This window comes from Amphiura filiformis, chromosome 2 (genome assembly GCF_039555335.1).
Source record: "Amphiura filiformis chromosome 2, Afil_fr2py, whole genome shotgun sequence".
Lineage (NCBI taxonomy): Eukaryota > Metazoa > Echinodermata > Ophiuroidea > Amphilepidida > Amphiuridae > Amphiura > Amphiura filiformis.
This window is the reverse complement of record NC_092629.1, coordinates 44,339,925-44,360,308: the sequence shown is the minus strand read 5'-3', so window position 1 is coordinate 44,360,308 and position 20,384 is coordinate 44,339,925. Positions and strand designations below refer to the sequence as shown.

The window sequence follows — 20,384 nt, the reverse complement described above, 5'->3', positions numbered from 1 at the left end:
GCTTGATTAATAATTGTGCCTTTTCAACATCATTATAATCAGTGTACGTAAAAGTAAATTATTAAAGGGGCATTTCGTGATCCACAGCCTCATCCCCCACTTTTCCCAAAAAAGTTGAGATTTTACACCACTGGATACCTCTGGCTACATAATGTTTATGTACCAAATATTTCTTGCAGATTAATTCGTTTAGCAAAAATATCGTTAAATTTGAATTTCGTTCTGGTGCACCAGAACGAAATTACAACACATTGTCTATGGAGCAGTGTAATACACATAATCATGCATAACTCGCAAACGCAAAATCGGAATCAACTGAAATTTTGGAAATAAGCTTTTTCGTGGATATCTACTAAAAATGTCATAAAAAGAGGATGCTAGGATCACGAAATCCTCCTTTAAAATGAACAGTCATAAAGCATAAAAAACCCAAATTCAGAAAAATAACATTCTAAAAGGAACCTTTATAATAACTCCGGTTCAGGGAAAATAACTTTTTAAAAGGACATTATTTTGTATATGCTCCGGTTATGATTCCAATATCTCCATTTTGATGTCTTATGGTTAATGTGACGCCGCTAACAATCGGCTCATAATGGTCAACGCTCTCACAAAACCAAGAAAACACAAGATATTGATGTTGTGTCCATATCACGTATTGCAGTTATTTAGTCTGATTGCTAACTTCAACAAAACTTTAATTCAATTTAACTACACAATACTGGTCAACGCCCTAACACGTCCATGAAAAATAATTCTATGTCGATAAAATCTAAAGGGCGTAATATCGACCACATAACATTTCCTAAGTTCGTTGATCAGTCTCAACCCCTCTTGAGGAACTTGTGGGCTCCCTGGAGGCCAGATGTACGCAGAGAATCGTACACCGATCGATTGAGCAACATGTATTGCATTAAAATGACATTTTTTCTTCATATTAATAACGTGGGCTTACAACTACCTGCGAATTTCATTAGATTTATCTTCAAAAAGTAGTCAATCTCTCATAAGTTGACTTGTGACGTAATTGCCAGGCAGTTTGTCGGCAATTCCCACTATTCCTTGCCCGACAGTATGCGAGTGCATGCATCATATTTTGTTCAGGACATGTGCGTTTAAAATTCCGGCCACATCACAATAAGGTTATTAAATAGGGTATTTTTTGTATGCAGTTCGCTCAAGCATATCGATATACCAGTCCCTTGCCTTTGATAAACGTTGAGGTCAACTCATCTATATTTCTTTAAAGTACATGTCCGCTTACACTCTTGTGTATGGTTATCATTTCAAGAGAAAACTATTGCAATCTGGTACGTAATGTGAAATGCAACAGGATATTGGATGAATGTTCAATTTACAGTTTGCCGAATTCTTCTTTTTTTCAGGCCAGTGTGTGTATTAAACTTGAAAAGTGTATTATCTGTAGCAGCTACATGAATGCATAACATTGGACTATAATTAAAGACAGAGATAAAAACAATTTATCGCGTCTGATGTCACTGTCAATTACGATCCTTGATTGGTTTACACAGGTTAATCAGCGCGTAAAAGGAAGACCGATCTATCTGGTGCTGATCGGAGAAAAGGAATAGCAGCAAATGGCGAAAAATTACGTACTTTTACAAGGCAAAAAGCCGCTTTTCTAGGCATTGTGGACATGGTGCCTTCGGTTAATAAAGTTTCCTACTATAAAGACCTAACTTTTGAGATGGTTTGCATGTTTCAAGGTGCAAAATTAACAATACGGCGCCCGGTTATAAATCCGCGTTCAGCAAGTCATCATCACGACACTTGTAAACAAACCGTGCTCGAGTTTGATTGACAGATGACGTCAGACGCGATAAATTATCTTTATCTTTGTCTCTCATTATAGTCCAGTTAAAATCCATACACCCCAATGGAATACGTGATCTTAATCTCCCATACAGGGAACGTGATCTTACTCTCCCATACAGGGAGTGGACTTCAAATGGAGTCAACCATTCAGATTACTCAATTTAAAATACATACTCCCTGTGTGAATGATTAAGGTCAAGTCTTCCATACGGGATGTATGGATTTCAAATGGAATATCAGTTACATTTACCTGTAATTCTATATATAAAATAAGCATATCACTTGTGGGGAAAGGTAAACAGCTCTTTAGGAGAGTTTAAATTCTAGGTCATATGTATAATACATGTAACTGTGTGACTAAAAGTACTTTGAAATGTCAACAAGTATCTTAAAGAGCACTGAATTAATGGTTATGGTTTAATTCAGCAAACAACTAAAAATATTTAGTTAGGAGATATTGGAGAGTACTCTGGACAGTAGGCAACTTGATTTGTTTTGTTTTTTTATTCATTTCGATCATTTAAAATATATATATAGATTGTAAAGTAAAGAAAACATTTGTGCATACAATTCTTTTATTATTATTATTACTTATTTCTATGTTTCCTGCTCAGTAGGCTCTTGGAGTATTCAATCTATCAAGAAAATATTTTCTCATTTGAATTTTTTGCGAAATCTCTTAGAGCCTCTTTAACATTACAAGAAGAAAAATGAGTTTCGTGTTGAAGCTACTTCACTGTTCTTTTACACGTTTTCTTACATGTTTTAAGCTTTCTAGAATACATGTTTTAAGCTTTCTAGAATACACCTGGTACACACCTTGTTACAACTATGTAGGCCATTCCTGATGTATTTTTGTACTTCTCCAGGCCATTGACATCTGGTTCGACGCATGCCTTACATTCGTGATAGGCAGCTTAGTGGAATATGCTGTAGTACATTACTTATGGACGAAAGACCGGGCAGAAAAACACCTCCGCTGGGCACTGCGAAAAGAGAGCACCAGATTAGGCCAGGTAAGTTAAGTTGCAAAGTAGAGCGACAAAACTAAATGAGCCGCTTTCGCTCCATATCACCAATATTACACTTCGTTTTTTATTTGAAATTCTTGCCCTTAAGTAGACATCGCCATTGCAATTTCTATTAGTTCATCTTTCGCAAATCACATCAATGATTTGGGGTATTTCTTTATCATGCTCTTAAAATCGTCAGTTCATTTTGCAGATAGAAAGGCGAATGATGGCGCAATACCATATCACTGCGCTCAGGTTTTGTGACAATCGAATTTAAATTATAATATCCTTCATTAATAGATTCTTGTTTATTGATTGGCTAAACGTGTGTCATGTGATCACAAATAAGTTTGCTACAGAGTTAATGAATGCAGAGCATGTGGAGAGAAGTCCAATAGTTCCTAATTTCTTTCAAAAGTGTTCCATTAAATGTTAGTACGCACCATTGCAAATGATGTGTGACGGTAGACTATTAATATCGTATACAAATACGAAATACGCCACCAAAGAACAATTCATATACCATGAATAAGTGAACTTGCGCCACTAGAGGACAGAATAAAAGCAGACGATCTGTTACCGCCTTTTTAATTTACCTTTTCGGTAAATTCGACAAGCCTTTGCGGGTAGACCTGTGATGTCGTCACGCTGATGCGCATATCGTTACTGTGCACTTCACGGCTTTGAAATTCACAGTAAAGATGTTCGCTAAACGATGTGCGCCATCGGCGTGACGTCAAATGACGACATTTTATATCTACCCGCAAAGCCTTATGGGATTTACCGAAAAGATCAATTGTCGACTGCTGCAGTAGAAAAGAACCATTGATTTCAACTATTATTTGAAGATGATGAAATGTGAATTAAATTAAGACGCTAACCAGTCGATGTAAGACGCTAACCAGTCGATGGCTATTGTTTAACAAGACCCACTCAGCCACTTAATTAGGCACTGGAAACGACCGAGTTCGGTATTGAAATTAGCTAAGTTTTAGTTACACCTTTTCACTTCATAATTATAAAAAAACAAATATTTGTATTTCTTCGGTAAATGTCAGAAAAAACAATAATGCTTGGTACTGTATATTTTTTCAAACTCTGGTGTTAAACTTAGTAAAATTTAGGGTTCTGGTGTAAGATTTTTAATTTTCATAGGCTTCAACTTGCCCTGTGAGCTTTTTTGGGGTCAACGGTTTTGCTTTTCAAAGTAACATAATTTGCTAATGAAAGATATTTCCCAATTTCCTAAAGCACATCATATAGGGCTATATGTCATAGTTTTTACAGAATTGCACCGTTTTTCAATTCCGACTACCAATTTTGTCAAAATCAACTCGCGAATGTACCCATGAGTGGATGATTTTGCAAGCCACAATAGAAATATCAATTATTTCTGCTAGTTATATTAGAAATTAAGTACTGGTTGAACATTTTAGCAGTCGGAAGTGAAAAAGAGGGAATCAAAACGGATATTCTGACCAAATTACAATATATAGATCCACACGATGTGTCTAACAAAGGTGGGAAATATCTTTCTTTAGCAAACTATATTAGTTTGAAACGAAAAAAAGAACGCCAATAGCTCACGGGCGAAGTTGAGGCCTATACAAATCAAAAATCTTACACTAAAAGACACAATTTCATGCCTAATTTTAACACCAGGATTTTTTTAACTAACAGTACGGAAGAAAAAAGTATCGCTTTATATTTGACCGAGAAAATGAATTTTATAGCAAAAAGGTGTGTCTCTGAATTGTGCTGATTTCAACATGTATCGATCGACTTTTAGCGCGACTATGCATAACAATAGAAGCTGGTCAGTGGCGTACTGAGTAAATACAAAATTTATGATACAATTACCGCATGGAGACTAACGTAGATTAAGCATGTTCAGAGGCGAGAGGCGACACTAACACGGTATAATAAGCTTATGTAAACCCTGTGCGAAGCCAAGACACAACGTAAGCTTAGCCTGGGTAGGCCGGCCATGCTCTTGGCCACCTAGCACCATGTTAGTGGGTATTCTTTTAATCAATCAATGAATAAAGACTCGATGAATGAAGGATATAAAACAAAATTAGACTGCTTCTTTAGGGGCTTCAGGTTAAATCAATTAGCCTTTGGTGACATCAACAGTACTGTGTGGCTGTCGCCCGTATGTTTTTTTTTTATATGAGAGTGCCCAGTTGAGTTGACCTTAGATCCCCACCCAAACGAAAAAAGTATCACTTTTACGTCCTGGAGAGGGCCCGGGGGGTTCTTCCTGGTTGAAGGTATACGGGGATGTGCCACGGTTTTGGGGTACCTTTTCAGCGATTTTGGTATATCGATGGGTGGGTTTTCAGTGGCCATTAAAGCGCCCAATTATGGCAAATTTGGGTGCTTTTTGGTGCTTTTTCTTGAAAATTGGTATACTGATGGGTAGCAAAAACAGCAAAAAGTAGGTATAGAGAAAGTCAGCATCCGAAAGTCTGCGTGGCACACCCCCGTACAACATTTTTCGAAGACCCCCCCCCCCCGGGGGGAGAGGGAGGGTACTCACAAACATGGGCCATATGTGTTGCACCTCTAATGTAGCTGGGATGAAAAGCCGACGATCAAATGAAAATTTTGACCTTTCGTATTGAAGACATGGATTTTTCCCCAAAAAACACTTACTTTTTTTTGGTGGTTTTGAGAAGAAAAAAATATCTTCCATACAAAATGTCAAAATGGTCATATGATCGTCGGCTTTTCATCGCAGCTACAATGGATATTTGTTTTGCTAAAATATTTAGACATGGTTTCAAAGAAAACGACGGATGAATCATAATTCATCAAGTAGATAAATCGTTACTTACGGTTCATATTACAGTTTGTCAAGAGGTACCATTTTGATAAGACTTTCAGCGGGAGTTCACGGTTTTAATTTGGTTAATTGCTGCATGACATTTAACTATCATCATTTAATAGTCAAACTATACTATACCGTGCGTCATAATGAGGTACCTTTCTAAATTGATTTTGTGTCATGATTCAGCAATATGAACCACAATAACTCGCATTTTGACCCCTGATTTTGACCTAACGATCACGCAGGATGAGTCGTTTGACGTACAAGTCGGTATTTTATTTCGTATTTCATTTATGTCTGCAATATGAAATAATTTCTGGAACCAAGAGTCCAATTTCGAAGCAATGTTCCGTACAGCCTGCTACATGAAAAAGAATTCGCCGTAGACGTAGTGATGTAACTAAATAATTTCTTTGATAATAATAATGATTGCACACACGTACACAGGTGATGAGTGCAGCAGGAGGGTGAGAGTACATAAGGGCAATGCCTGGGCGAATGGTTACAACATTGCTGGACCTAAGATACACATACTAACGAATACGTGTTCGTCAACTGTAACTGTCTCCTCCGCCTTCGCAGTACCATATATAGTTTGATGTCACTCACTATGTGGAGTGACTGGAATCACAATGACGGCGCAGGAGAATACTAGCTGGTCAGACGGTTTAATTTTATCAAGCATTGTTATGATTATAATACCTCAACAATCTCCGTCATATTCTATCGATTTACTACAGAATATATTGTATGCTGAACTTATAATTTAAAATTGTAAACCTGCTAGCTACTACTGCTAATGTATCTTTGCACCAAAGTATTACGGCATGACGTAATTCCAGTCGCTCTTCCCACAATTTAACTTTGCCTGGTGCAGCCCACTTATAGTGCTGGGCGGGGAATGCAAATACCCACGAGGTTTTTGTACACATACCGATAATGGTAATTAATCATATTACGTCACAACTGCTAAGGCGAAGAGAGTCTTGAAAGAAACGAAATAAGTATTTAACCTACCTATTTCTTACATTTGCTACACACTATCAATTTAAACCATCAGAAATAACATATGTGATAGGTAGCCAATAATATACTAAAAATCATCGCAATTTCTTGTATTTCCTTTTTTATAGAATGGTAACCGCTCACCCAATGGATCAGTCCCCGCTGATATCGGTAAACAAGCAGATCCGTTCGCCGATCCTGAAAAAAGCAACACTCGATACAGTTACCAAACAACGTACCGACCGGTTCGGAGCAGCATGCATTTTTCTGAAGACCCTGAAGTTGGTTTCCCAGTCAGTAAATTAGAAACCGGTAACATCGAGAGAGATAGTTTCCATGAGAAAAGAAGAGCTAAGCTTCTTGCACTACGTATTGATCGAGCCGCTCGCTTCTTTTTCCCTATATGCTATGGTGCCTTTATTGTTGTATATTGGACTTACTATTTGGCTAAGATGAATGAAGACCATGTAGATGTATAGTATATAGAATAGTAAGTTCGTGACGCCCGATTGTAATGGTAATGTGAGCTGTTCTGGTGAGATATCTCGTACTCTTTATGTCATATGTTGTGATTTCACGACGTTTTATCGTGTTTTTGATATATTATTGCTTGGTAGATTGGCTCAATTTTGAAACGAAAAATAATATTACTATAATAATCTCATAATTGTATCCTAAAATATATGCTTCGAGCATTCCAAACAAGAAACAATTGATGATTGGAACGGAATTAGAGTCCTTGCCTGTGGACTTTGCTTAAGATTGTTTTGGTTCCCGCAGATGTTACTAATTGGTATACGTATGTGGAGATTAATGTACCACTTCTGCAGGAAGTATTGTTTGCAAATAATACATACGAACTTGAAACCGTGGGTTATGGATTGACAAGTGTCCATACGTTCATAGAAATTGTACATTTCAATACAATACTTTGTTGACCAGTGCTTTTTAGAAGTACAGACTACAATCGATTTTTATGATAAACGTAACGGTGATTTGCTACCTTAAGGCTCTGAGTAACCGAATGTCCCATGTTTTGTTAAGTGGTATTATTAGGTCAAGTTGCCTATTTCCAAGCGAGTAAAACAGTACAATAACCATGACATCGTAATGTCGACTGCTCAGTGCCAGAAGTATGTAAGTGCAATAGCTGCCCTTTGAACAATTGGCAATTTACACACAGTATATTGTACTCATATACACAAGGCAGCTACATAAGGCAACTATTGCACTTACCCACTTCTGGCACTGAGCAGCCGATGTATGCCAATGGTTTCTGAAACGTTTCAGCGAATGTAACGAACATAACTTATGTTTTGAAACTCTATTTTGATTCACCTCAAGTTTGGTATATGACGTCAATGCTGGTTGTCGGTTGCGATGCAAGCGTGCCGGGAAATCGTCTTTGTACGCGTGCCGCGTATACTTCTCAGCGGGCAACACTAAAGACTATTAGCCGATGGACTATATTAGCCGAATTTCGTTCTTTTATAAAATGCGCATTGATTTCGTAATGCACCCTCTTGATATTGCAACTAACGAATGCGTACCTATATTTTGATCAGCTCGTAATAGGCGGGAAATATTAGCCTTTGACCACTACGCCGAAAAAGGCACACGTTAAGAATACTATAACTTGACCTGTCTGGTCTTTATTTTGTATGTTAAAGAAAGTAGACAAAGCATAGGACTTGAATTAATAATTCGTGATGCTTCTGGCGAAATGTTACAAGAAAATTCTCAAATTAAATGTTTGATATTAATCCGCGATGTTATAAGGCCCGCCAATTACGAGCTGATCAAAGTATATGTCACTACTGAACTTGAGAAGTACCACAGTTGAGTCGATGTAAGCAATGTTTGAAAGTCATTTGAGACTACGATGATTAATATCGTGATTTTTACACAATCATGTAAATAGGAAAGTTCAAATTGTCACCATTTTGAATATGTGCAACAATAACACACCATTCTTCATTAATACATACATGTAGATCGCACTGGTATATATGTGCTAACCTATGTGCTACTTGACAACATGTAATTGTATAATGTTATGGACAGTATTTTAAAGTATTAAGCTTAAACGTTGTTATTTATCTTACCCTCCACCCCGTGACCCAAAACGTAGCAAAGTCAGGGTGGGGGTTAAAATATGAAATGTTTGATAAATGATTTTTAAATGTTTTTTTTTCAATATTCAAAATAAAAAATCTAAAAGATTTGGCCATCTGTTAAAGCAAACAAAAAAAAGTAAAGCCCTTTCAATGCTGTATGATACATCAAACTTAACATCAACTGAAAATCATTTGCGGACCGACCACTCACCTCATAAATGGAGGAAGACAATTTTTAGGCTGTAGCCCTTTGGATGGATTTCTAAGTTGATTTTCATAATCAAATATTCTCGCAGTTTACATAGCGCAGAGTGTAGTGGTAACGTTCGTAGCAAGCGACTCAAAACACATTCTGAAAAGGATATAGTTACCATATTCAAAGTAATCAAGATAATGACCTATTTATGAGTACCCCGTTTGATCTGATATACACCTTTTTCCCTTCTTCCCATCATGCACTATTCCAGAGGGTATGACGTAGTCCATCAAACTCATAGTTCGTGTGCATCTGATGGTCTTTGCATTATTATTTTGTCTTTTTATGGCCATACTGATTCATACAGACGTAGATTATTGTAAAGGCCGTCGATGTTACTCATTATGTAATTAATAAATACACTAGTACGGCAGTTATAGAACGATATGTGTGTAAGAGATTGTTGCTTACGTTTTGTTTTGTTTTTCGGCGGAAGTACCCTCCTGGAATAGTGCATGATGGGGAAGTAGGGGAAAGGGTCTATTTTTGCTGAAACGGTAAACTTGCCATATTGAATATTGATAAATTTCTTGTGATAAATCCGACTATACGGTCATCTATACTAAAGGCCTAATGGTGTATCCCTATAGTATTACAAATATCGAGGATTATTTTAATGCAGTAGAGTATCATATGACAGCGAGTTTAATCAAGCAAATGTTTAAGCAGGACGCAAATACTCAATTCCTGACATCAAAGAAAACGCCTTTTTTGTAGAAAGTCCTCTTTCGTATTAATCTCTCATATCATAGAATCCATGTATTACGTAAGTTTCCAATCATACTTCGTGAAATTGCAAATTGCAGAAACAAAAATGAAGACATTTAAACCGGGCTGTTGTCAAAGTGCCAGCAATGGGCACTTTAAAATCATTGAATTTTGGCAACAGTGTTTGCCAATTCGGAATCGGCTGAGTAGTTTACTGGCGAGTGAGCCGTTTTTTGAAAGAAAGCGATCTCTGATGTATAATCAATACAGGTCCGTAATTACTATCACATGTTTGATGAATTGTTAGGCTAGTATTAGGTGGTATCAAGAGCCTGTAACATTGTATAGATATATGTACTATTTAGACCTCTAGTTTAGGTTGTCATTTTTAGCAGCATCTGTTACAATCTGTCATTCGAGTTACAGCAGGAGTTACAGTTATGTATTGTTTGTTAGTTTTGTTCATTAGGGCGGCTTCAAAACTCGACCGCCGCTTGACCTTCGGTTGATAGCGGTTGAACCGCGTTCCACTGTTTAGAACAATAAAAACCGGTTCTGACCGGACAGAAAACGGATGGAACCGGCGTTCGAATTTTAAAGCCGTCCCTTAATAGTTTTGTTGAAATCAGTATTTTATTTAGGATACGTTTTGTAATAAATACTGGTTATTCGATGTAGAAGGTTATCATAGCAATAGATGAATACAATTTTTGACTATATTGCCCTGCACTACAACGTTCATGCGGTACCTATGCATTGAACCATAGATGTCAAACAACAGGGATAAAGACCTGGACCGTAATTCTAAAGAATATTCATATCATGTTGATCACTCGCACCTGTAAGATTAGTATTTTTGAAAAGAGCAGTATTGTATTTAATCAGTGATTGCAGACATACACAGGTGATGAGTGCAACCTGCTTGCAGTGCAGGGCGATGTAGTCAAAATTTTATTCATCTATTGTTATGGTAGTTAGTTCAATTATGACGTCACTTCTACAGCGAAAAAATGTAACATTAGTTAGCCTTACATCAAAAGGTTGGGATTATCAGACAAATGTTTAATCTATACATATTATCCAACTGAACAATGGAAGATTTTTTGTACTTTGGTAATGCGTATTTGACAATTGGAAATTTTATATTTTTCAAAACATAGAAGACCGTGATGATTGCTGAAACCATCTCACATTTAAATTGCACCTACATTACAAGCTGTGTTTCAACACTTTTCTATGTACATAAAAAATCTTAGATTTATTGTCACATCTTAAATATACTTTCCACATTAGAGGTTGAAGGCCTGTAATTTCATGCTTTAAAATCAGTGCTGTATTCATGGCGTTGGGTCCAGCTAATCTTTCATCCCTATTGTTACAGTTGTCAAACTATATTGTTAAGCTATTGAATTTTATGGTTGACTAAATAAACAATCAACTTCTCAGTTGGGCCATCAACAATAGAACAATATGAAGAGATTTCATATTTCTAGTCCAATGAAACAGTACTCACTGTGGACGTTTCGAAGTCTAGCAGACTTCTTTCTCAACACTGATGTTGTTGTGACGATCTTCTATTTACCGCTGATGATACTGGTTGCTTAGCAACGCAACCGCCAGTTGGTTTTCCAAGAAGATCGTCAAATGCGTGACTATGAAATCTCTTCATATGAAATATGAAATCTCTTCATTTATTTATCAACAACAGTCCTGAGGAAAATGTTCAGTAAAGAGTAGTGACTAGCTTTCATGGCATTATGCACATTGTATTGTGTGTACAATTGTGTGTGTAGGTTAAGAAAACAATACCCTCTGGTATTTTGGTTTATTTAATGGTAGATTGGATATTATCCAAATCAAGTAGACTACAGAAACAAGCTAAATAGATTATAGATATAGGAGAACCTCAACAGCATGAGGATATCTCATAGTCTGATTTAAAGCCTGATATTACAGGGCCTCAACCTTAAATGATATTTTAGATTTATTTAGAATACACCTTGGTCTGGGATGGACATTTAAAAAATGAATTTAGAAGAGCAGCAACAACACCACTGGCATTACATTCCAAATGTTAAATCTACATCATGTGCAAAATTTAGGCAAAAAAGGAATTTATTTATTTCATGGCCGTTTTTATAACTGGTCTTTACATGTAGTTATATAGAGAGTGTGCCCGTTGAGGGCACTATAACCTCCATTTATAGTAACAAAAAGTCAATTTAAACAAATGACGCACCATCATTCAGCTTGATCACTAATTTGTACTCAAGCTAAACAATGGAATCAAGCCACATTAGTCCTTTGTCGCATCACATCATCGCAGTTGTCGCTTTCATTAATAACCGTGCTCATTAAGACGGCAATATGCCCGAATCTTTCCTCAAAACTTAACTGATTCCTAGGATTTTAGTATTTTCTTGTCGAACACAACGGATTTAGAATCAACCACTTCACACACAAAAAAAAAACCAGCACATGCGTTATTTGGCTTGATCTCGCCACGTATAGATCATTGCTGTAATTGACACTTTCCTGCCTTTCATGGGGTGGATATTGATACCACGTATTATTTGGTAGCGAAAGCGAAGTCAAGAAGGGTATCACGTGACAATGATCACGTGGTAACCTTCATGACCTCCCTTAAATACAATTGTTATTATAATATAATAATAATACATGCGTCTTTTCTTAATGTATAAAATGGAAATGTTATCATATTCATAGAGTCACTCGTATAAGTTGTGAATACCAAAGGGTGTGTACGCGAGAGATGTGAAAAACAACTAAAAGGAACTACATTATATTTTCTGTTACACGAAAGATGTATATATATACTTATTGTATGTAAATATTTATGTAAAATTGTACATATTATGGATGTGTCATAAGCCGCTGATTTGTCATTATCAAAGTTGAGTCAATTTTCTTTCCAATTTGACGATATAACTTGACGAGTAGTAGTTTACAACATTTTACGTTTTATTGTATAAATAGCTGTTTTTGTGAAATTATTACTATGTAAAATGAAATGCTGGGTCCCTTAGGCTTACTATTGAATTAAACGAACAGTACCGTATGTAATTTTACATCAATTAAAATGATACACGTGATTTTCTTTTTACACTTTGGATATTTTGTTGTCGATTTAGAAACTCCATAAACATTATATAATTAGCATTATGTAAATACTGTAATTACTCATTTTGTAATTTTTACTGTAAATTTAGAACTTTGGTGAAGTGCCCATGATTGATATTATGAATACCCGTATGAACATGAATATTCGTAATCATTACGTTTCAATACCTGGAGAGAATTGATCAAGAATTCAATTCCCTCCTGAGGTTCGTATCTGTCAATGAGTTGACCAGATAACAAGGATGTCATTATAGCTAGAGGCAGTTTATAACACAAATGGGTCAATGAGTTACATAAAAATGACCTTGTGTGGTATTTGGTTCTCAGAAAGTGAGTTTTGCCTGAGGCAAATGTTGATCCCTCACTACAAGAGTTATTGCCGTTGATTTGGTTGAAAAAGGAGGTGAGACATGATCCAATCTCTCTGGGTAACAAAACGCAATGAAAATTGACGTCATCGTTATAAGGGAGTGTTCAGAAATATCTTAGCGGGATTCGGAACATTTTATTGTTCACGGATCAAAACATTTTGCTCCCCCCCCCCCCCTTTGCAAACCAAAAACTTCAGTAAGTTAACTTAAGATCGCATTGTCTGTAAGCAATTTCTATTTAAATGCACATGTTCTACTTTAGAGGAAGGAGGTTAAAACAAAAGGGAGGTCGTTATTCTGTGACAATGGTAATACCCCTCTATCTCCACCCAATCCGGACTGTGAGAACTGTGTTTGTTAATTTGAAATGTAATCCTGTACACTGTATTCCGTTTGGCTTCCTCGTGATTGTGTGTTGGGTGCAGTCACATCACGGAGCATAGCGCGCTACAGGTCCCTTATGACCGGACCGTGTCAATAGCGTTCTCTTATAATTGGCCCCTTCCCGCCGCTGATGGCATTTTGGCAAGGCTAACTCTAATCAGGCCGGAATTAGCGAAGCGGAAAACCGAATGCGAGGACGAATGTGTAGCCAGTAGCTTGGGTAACTCCAATTAGGCCGGAATTAGCCCACGCCATCAACGAAGGTATTTCTGAACACTACCTTAAAGTATGTGATTAACGCTCCAAATCTCAGGCCTGCGTAAATACAATTAGCCTTTTTGAAGTATTGCGGGCACAAAAGGAGAGGGCGTACTTTGGTTTAGGTAATCTTTTGCTTGCTTCTCAGCTGATAAAAGATTACTCAAATCAAAGTACGCCCTCTTCTTTTGTGCCCGCCATATTTCAAAAGGCTAATTAGGTATGATTGGACGCAGTCATATAATTGAACAAGCAAACTACTCCTCTGGTTCTCCCTTATCGATCACGTCTAAATGTAAGTACAAAAACGCTTGTACTAAACTTTTTCTCGTATTTTAGATTGATCAACACAATTATGGGCCTGATATTATTGGAATCAAGACATCTCTCTGCTACTTTTTACATCAGGAAAAATGGTAGCATTCCATGTGTATAATATATAAATAATGTATGCCTATATATAGCGTCTTTGGTAGTTTTCAAAGCGCTTCACATTTTGTTCCCCTACCGCATATACATCATAGCAGCGCCAGTACCCCATTTGACACCTGGAGTGGTCCAAGCGAGATCAAATGTATTGCCCACGTAGGTCCTGGTGGGGCTTGAACCCACATTCTTGTAGATCAGTCGATCGCATTCGTGTAAAAACGTGAACAAAATATAGTTTTATTAATCTTAGTATAATGATAAACCAGCAAGTGTTTTGCATCGATGGAAAAAAACCAAGAACCATTAAGTGTCAAAATGGTGCATTTGGGCCTTTTCTGGTTTTAGTTTTGTGCACGTCTTATCCCATTTTTGTGTGTGGTTTTTGGCTAGAAATTTGCTATCAGCTTTAGTGTGCCACGTCTTTGTAAGAAACCGGAAACTTAAAGAAAGTGGTTTTGGTATTTTTTCTAGTTTGTTATATAAACCATCTGACATACAATATCCAAGATTAGCAGGAGAGTAAAGTAGACAAAAGAGATGCGCATATTTCGCGGTATATTATTCTATCAGAGAGATCGCAAAGTTCCATACGCCTTGTGCCATACGGGCGTTCATACGAGCATGCATACCGCTAGACTCGGTTTCAAGCTGAACCAAACTCATTCGTTACCATGAGGCTAACTGTCTACTACTTAAACGGTGTATGTCTACCGTCTATAATAGGCCTATGCCTACTTTAATCCAGCCTGCATTTGATGTTGGCACAGGAACACTGTATTTTGAATGATAATGTACCTTTTTCATGTTACACCGTTTGCCAAATTTCCGCCCGTTTGCTAGTATGGATATGTACGAATGAATAGAGAAAGAGTGAGAGAGAGAGAGAGAGTGAGAAAGTGTTGGGCATGCGTTAGTTTGAGGAAGCATGTTTAGAGTGTGTATGGTGTATAGTATGAATGGAGTGGGTGCACGAGGAAGGTGATATTGGTGTGATCTTTTGGTCGGCCTAATCAGCTGTTAATAACTATTAGTCTTCTCATCTAACCAATTTAATGTCATAACGTAGTACGTAGTTTAAGCGAAATGGGAATGGTTACTCATTCCAAATGCTGTGGACAAAATGCCCCTAGCAGGTAAAGGTCGCTTTCTGCAATAGGACTAAAGTCAATCTTTAGAACCTAATTCTCATGCGGATCATATATTGACGTTGAATAAGATTATGTGGCTAACTCAATTCAGAGACATAATAAGAATCTATAGGATAAACTCAAATATCAAAGGAAACACATTTTAACACAAAGTTAAGGTAATAATTCTTTAGAACAGATATTGGTCAATGTGGTCATCATCAGTGTAGTGCTAGCATGCTACCAAAAATGCTAAATTGGACTCACATCACATTGAAGCAAGTCTGTGCGCTTCCTTGTGCTTGTTTTTGAGTGCGGACAATATCCATGATTTATAGCAAACAACGAATGTGAGTATAAGTAGACGAGTAGGGGTGTGTGCGGTTCATAAGTGTATACTGTCCGCAATGTGCATTATGATGAATGTGTGTTTTATAATAGTGGCGTAATGAAAGCGTTAGGTGAAGCAGTGAGTGAGATGTGAAGAACAAGAAAATATTTTAGGCCTGTGTGGCACGGTGTGGGAGATATGCTACAGAGAAAATGGTATATTTGGGAATCATAAGTACATGATTTTCGCGACACAGGCGGAGAAATTAACCCTATACGATTTTACACCCTGATGTGGCAGTGACGTCAACGCGTCGAAGCAGCTGTTTCGCTCGCGCATCTTTTCGTCATCTTTAAGCGCGTACGTGCGAACGATCAAGCGCTTTGAGGGAACGCTAACAATTTGAGGCTCCGCCCAATGAAATGCGCACTGACGTCACTGCCACATCGAGGTGAAAATGGTATAGGCATTTTTTATTATTTTACTGATACTACTGATTCATATTAATGAATATTTATTTACTTTATTTATTTATTGATTTATTTGTTTATTTATTCATTTATTTATTTATTATTTATTTATCATTTTGTTACATTTCTAGTTAATAATTAACCATTATTACAATAATATCATTATCATCATTTCGTCTTTTCTCGAATCAGGTGTGTTGAGATGATAAGTGAGCTGAGTTATTGAGACTGGTAATATGAGACGAACATAAATACACAGGATTTTGTCAGATTGAGCAACGAGTGAGAAATGTTAGAAAGAAGAAATGCGTAAAAACCATGTCTCTAGAGATGAGTTGACCTCAATGTTTATCAACAAAGGCAAGGGACTGTTATGCAATCACTACACTTCTCAATAGCCTTATTGTGATGTGGCGGGGCTGTAAAAGCACAGACCTTGAACAAAATATGATGCGCGCGCATACTGCCAGGCAAGGGACAATTGGATTTGTAATTATGTATGCGCACTACTGCCAAGCAATGACGTCACAAGTCAACTAATCTATAAATAAGTGTTTCTAGGATCCCTCAGTGTTTTCCGTTTTGTCTGTCTTTTCTTTCGTTGTCGTTAAATACATATATTTACATTTTGGGCGCAATCAAAAAGTTTTAATACTTTTAATGAGGCAAGACTTGGTGTGAATAAATTTATTAGATAAAAAACAACAGCTGACAGTATTTTAATCCACAGTTTTATATAACCGCGTAACCACATAGTTTCACTTGCTCGTTTTGACACTTTATTGGCTCTTCAAATGGTTTATTCTTGATGAAATCCAAACAACCCCTATAGTAAACATGAGCTTAATCTTCCACACAGGGAGTGTTTCTAACGGGGTTACTTGAAATGACGCAAGTCCAGTGATTGCTTAAGTCTGGTAAATCCTCTGCTCAATGAAGATCTGTGCTATTTTTCCTATAACCACGATCGCGAATGTTCAGTGACCACCGCGCGAACGGCACGCCGTTCAGTCAAGGCACCTCAGATAGTCCCAGTAAGGTTGGAAAATGTTTTCCTGAAAATAATTGCGCTATCATCAAATTCCCCTGCACTAGCTGCCTAATTGTCTCGGTTTACGCGTACATTACTCGGGAAGCTAATTCTGGGCAATGGTTTCAATTCTGGAAAGTAGGACATCGTGGGATATTGAGGACCCATAGAGGTTCGGAAGCAGAGCCCGTGCGCTTCTATCATTGCATGCAAGCTGTGTACATTACACAATCATGACTAATTGTTTTTAAAATGTCAGAAATGTAACGAACAATACAAGCGCAGACATATTGAGAACACGCATACTACAAGTTTACAATAGCCGTGTTTTAGATAAATATTGACGTTGCACAATGTTGTAGGAAGCACTTTTCCTTGGCGGAAGCGGCGCGGAAGCCGCGATACGATAATGGTGATAGGTTTACTATGTAAACTACTACTGTAATACATTACTAATGGAAAACAAAATAGATCTGTGTACTGTGTGCTTTTAGAACAAGTAGAAAGGTTTACATTCTCCCATACACTTAGATATTAAATGTAGTATAAATTTGTTTAAAGTAGCTAGAAGTAGATGATCTTGTAAAACATGGTAAATATTCGTCTTTGGGGCCGAGCGAGCGAATTTAGTAAAAGTTAATTTATTTGTTATTAAAAATAACGGTTCGGAGTTATGGTCAGTATCAGAGTTAAGTTACGAGGATTTCGGTGCAAATTTAACGGTTCGGCAGGACTTCGGGTCGATATCACAGTAAGTTACGTGAATTTCGGTGAAACATAAACAGGTCGGCAGGACTTGGGGTCGGAATCAGAGTTAAGTTGCGGGAATGTCGGTGTAAAATTAACGGCTCGACAAGAGTTAGTGTCAGCCAGAGTTAGGTTACGACAATTTTGGTCTCGAGTATGATTTAGAATGGTCTGTAGGTTGCCTTAAAGGAGGATGGTACGGTCAACAACATCATCTCTTCCTTTTCTCCTTCAAAGTTTCTGATATCACATTTTGGTATCACTGTAAGGCGCATGCTTTTGCTATTGACCCTGTGAAATAATTACGACTGAAAGGATATTTTATTTTGGATTTCAGTAGGTAGCCAAAAATGTACATTTAAAGTGGGTTAAACCACTTCTTATTCATCATGGAATATATCGAATGCTCAGTGTCAGAAGTGGTTAGGTGCAATAGCTGCCCTGTGAACATTTGGCAATTTACACAAAGTATATTGTACTCATCTACACATGACAGTTACACATTGCCCCTATTTACCCACTTCTGGCACTGAGCAGTCCGATATTTTTGTCTCTCATATCAACATGGATTGCAATACCAGTTTGAAACTTCACAAAATAGAGAACTGGGATCATTGTGAGATGAAAACCGAACATCCTCCTTTACCGGTATACGCCGATGGTCTATATGCCGACATCAGATGTTCTAGAATTTGTTGTAAACAAGCAGAATTTTATATTCGCAAATATCTTGCCAATTTGGGCATAACTAATAGGCTAATAACAATATGATAGGCAGCAGCCGACATTTGTCATATAAGTATTAGAATTAAATGGGCATATCGTGATCCATAGCCTCAAATATCGTGATCCATAGCCCCAATTTACTCCAAAAAGTTCAAAAATTTTATATCATCAGAAACTTAGAACATCATGATTGTGTGTTTAAACTTTCCGGTTTAAAAAGTCCGGTCATTTGACATCATAGATACCGTCAAAATTGTATTTATCAACAGCCCAAAATTACAACAAATTAGCCTATGTGGGGCTACAATTGATGTAATTCAGTGACCGGAATCAACATTTTTGAATTAAGCTTTTTTCGTGAATATATATAGGATGATGCTAAAATCACGAAATGCCCTTTTAACAAATACGGTTACCGTAATTTTCAGGAAAAAACGTAAAATAAGTCTATACTTCAATACTTTTAAGAAAATTGGCTTGTCAAGTTGTAAATATCAACACCGAACTACTACATTATATTACATTGTTATTGACTGTTTTCTTGTAAATAACTGGCATGATTATAATGTAAAGATATCATTGTAACCAACATGAAATGTGTTTGTTACTTCTAAGTAAAAAAACTAGAGTATACAAGTCATAACACTGCGTGTTTCTCTCAATAAATATAGTATTGTAATAAAGGTATCAAGGAAATGTTTCATTACCATTATAAAAAAAATAACATAGTATTGAATTTAACTCCACGTAACAATTTAGTTCTTTATTAAAGTGCATTGGTTGTCGAGACAGTGAGCATGGAGTTTTGTAGTAGCAAAACAGTATTTTCTGTTTAAAGGAAGTCTCCGGCAATCACAACATTATGCCTTATATGTTAGGAAATTTATTATCGAGTACGAATCACGAGGTTTTATTTTAATATTGACGTGAAACTCAAAGTAACGACTTCTATTCCTGAAGTTCTTAACTCATATTGACCATAAAAACAGCCGTGTCTCAACACCCGATATTCAAAATTCCCGGGCGAAATTTTCTAGTGCAATGACGTCCCATAATACAATGATGGCTGGGGACATTTGAGCACAAATAACCATGACGTCATTGTACTAAACAATTTCGGCGTGGGCATTTTGAATATCGCGTGTTGAGAGACGACTGTTTTTATTCCTTTTTTATGGTTAATATGAGTTTGTTTTAAATAAAACCATGTGATCCGTGCTTGGTAATTATTATACCGGAGACTTCCTTCGATATTAATAAAATGTAAATGTTGAAAATCGCCGTGAGCATGGTCTGTGCTCGGAGCACAGGGTGTCTCTAAAGGAACGCTACCGTAAGATCTTGTATTGATTTAGTATTTTAATTCCTGGAGCAAATAGGATTGAATAATTTTTTCAGTTGTAAAATATTTAGAAAGCTACTTCCATACACTTTAATTTAGAATAATAAGTTCTCCATTCATTAAATATAAAACTTTTACGATGGCAGTTCATATTGAATCCTGTCCACGGATTCAGTCAATGAGATGTACCTGAAGTATCAATCATTGGATATTCAGTGGTACAAGGCATGAATGGTTCAATACACATTAAGTCACTTATT

The 20,384-nt window shown here is 36.9% G+C and overlaps 1 protein-coding gene across 2 annotated transcripts in view; it reads left to right on the top strand.

The window, feature by feature from the left end:
• LOC140146268 (glycine receptor subunit alpha-4-like) overlaps positions 1-8,937 on the top strand; it is a 364,389-nt gene extending 355,452 nt beyond the window's left edge. For both annotated transcript variants that reach the window (XM_072168051.1, XM_072168050.1), the window contains exons 9-10: positions 2,706-2,852; positions 6,816-8,937. In XM_072168051.1, coding sequence (XP_072024152.1) covers positions 2,706-2,852; positions 6,816-7,166 — 498 coding nt within the window. In that variant the 3' untranslated portion in view covers positions 7,167-8,937. The remainder of the gene's footprint in view (positions 1-2,705; positions 2,853-6,815) is intronic.
• The last annotated feature ends 11,447 nt before the right edge of the window (positions 8,938-20,384 follow it).